General features: G+C 50.0%; 1 protein-coding gene across 1 annotated transcript in view; it reads right to left on the bottom strand.

The window, feature by feature from the left end:
• The window catches only part of ABCA4 (ATP binding cassette subfamily A member 4), a 139,349-nt gene that overhangs the window by 83,812 nt on the left and 53,279 nt on the right, over positions 1-2,258 (bottom strand). The window contains exon 12 of the mRNA XM_045292037.1: positions 977-1,042. Within this exon, the coding sequence (XP_045147972.1) occupies positions 977-1,042 (66 nt within the window). The remainder of the gene's footprint in view (positions 1-976; positions 1,043-2,258) is intronic.

Below are 2,258 nucleotides of genomic sequence, written 5' to 3'. Positions count from 1 at the left end.
CAGCACTGAAGTGTCCGTGGTCCCTGCTCCCACAGGTCTTCCTGGCTTGTTGTCGGCTGCTACAGATACAGCCCCTGACTCACGGCAACCCCCACACAACAGAACAAAACGCGGTCATCCCCAGGACCAGTCGTGACTCACACCTTTCTGAGCCACAAGGTTTTCACTGGGTGATTTTTGGAAGTAGACTGTCAGGTCTTCCCACCTAGCCTGTCCAAGTGGGGAAACTGCCGAGTCTGGCTCAGCACCGCAGCAACAGGCAAGCCTCCGTGGGCACCAGGCAAACTGTGCCCAATATCCGTCCCGGCCCAATTGTTCCGGCCTCCTCTCTGGATCACAGGAAGACCAGCCCCAGGAGAGCTTGGGAATAGGTACCCTCGGGATCAACAGCGCACCCAAAGTCTGGCTGAGCCATCACCCTGGGAGCATGAAGTAATTCATTATATGTTGAAAAGGTGGTGAGGAATAAACAAACAAATAAATGTATAAATAGAAGCATCAGATGGTGAATGCAAAGATCCTTCATGATTCTTTGGATTTCTTTGCCTTGATTTGAGAAGTTGCCCAAGTCACTTACACCCTGCACTGGTCTGATCTTCCTTCAGTAGCGTATAAGAACTAGGGCTGTATGCTAGAACTCTAAGTTGCAACCTTATCTCTATAACCCTCATTCTAAGTTGCACAAGCCGTTTGCACCCTGTGTGGATTGGCCTTCCTTTAGTAGAGCAGAGGACCCGGGATTTATCAGTGCTCAAGCCCTTGCCTGAGCCCAGGTTTATCAGGAAAACGCAGGGGTGGGTGGGTGGGTGGAGCTTCCAGGTGCTGGGATGCCTTGCTTGGCAGCACAAGCACCAGGAGGAGGCTGATGCACCAGGATTCATGCCCCTAACATAAAGAGCCATTTGTACCACCCACACAGGACCCACGCAGTTCGTTTTAGACACGAAGATTCTGTTTTTGTTTTGAAGTAACTCACCTTTGCCACCCAGCCAGTAGGACTCTTGCATCAGGAAGTACCAGGGAAGAGGGGTCCCATAATCACCTAAAATCAGACAAAGAAAGAGCAGAGCCCAAGTTGTCGTCTTGTCCCATTGTACCACAGTTCTCTGCCACCCTGCACTGACCTGCCTGGACGTCGAACGGCAGCTAGAACCACATAGAGGTCATAAACCATAGCATGGCTGCCACGGAGCTGCTTCTCCAATGCTTTTAGCTAGAAGCTTATCTGCTTGGGTGGAACTAGCCGCACGTTCTCCATCACCCCAAAAAACATCACTGAAGAATTAAAGTATACCCTTTACCACTAGATCCCTGATAGTAATAAGCAGAATTGCTAATGTTTGTTGGATGCTTTCTCTGTGCCAGACATTGCTGTAAACAGGCTTCATGCAGAGAGAGGTTGTGTTGCCATGTTTTTCAGATAGGGAAACTGTGGCTCGAGGTCATGGCTGATGAAATAGAGGTGCAGCGATTTGAAGTTGGTAATCAGATTCTCATATTACTTTTCTTCACCACCCCATTCTACTGACTTCACTTGGTGGCAGGAACAAACCCCCCAAATGTAGAGCTCATTCTCTAAGCAAGTGGTTTTCCCTGCAAAACGCTGGCTTTGCGAGGGCACGGGCCATGTTCAATGACCACCATGTGCTTCATAGCTTTCTGCACTGCTGGCTTGCAGGCTGGAGAGCTGGCCTACGGCACTCTTGTCTGTCCCTCGAGTTCCAGAACGCGGCTCGGTGGAGCCCCCACACATCGTGCTATACAGTACACAGCTATTAATGCAATGAGAACCTCTGGCTAAAAGAGATCTTTTGAGTTAGGCATCAACTGCAAGGTCTAGGTCACCATTATTTCTCACTCGGGAGAGGTGAAAAAGTATGACTACAAAGTCACAGAAGTCTTTCTTAGACACAGATGCCAAACTGTGACCTGCTGGCCTCTCAGTGTATTCTCTGCCCGGGGCTAGGCGCTTCTGATGGTCGTGTTTCCATCTCTCGACCCTTCCCGGAAGACTTCTGGACGCTTCCATTGGCAGCTTTGACATCCTCAAGGGTCTCAGATCTTGTACCTTGTAAGTGTCTTTGAGGATGGGGAACAAAAAGAAGCCCAGGGAGATGATGAGGGCGAAGTTCTCCTAGAACAACCCTTGCTGCCCTGGAAGAAGGAGTCGTGATAGAAAACAGTCCCTCAGCACAACACGCCTGGTCTTGTCCTCAGCAGTTTCCAGTTTCCGTAAACCTTCTGCACAATAACCCCCC

Source organism: Echinops telfairi, unplaced genomic scaffold, assembly GCF_000313985.2.
Source record: "Echinops telfairi isolate 266 unplaced genomic scaffold, ASM31398v2 ScPeMD7_443;HRSCAF=831, whole genome shotgun sequence".
Lineage (NCBI taxonomy): Eukaryota > Metazoa > Chordata > Mammalia > Afrosoricida > Tenrecidae > Echinops > Echinops telfairi.
Note: the sequence above shows the minus strand (reverse complement) of the source record. Positions and strands in the feature narration are given on the sequence as shown.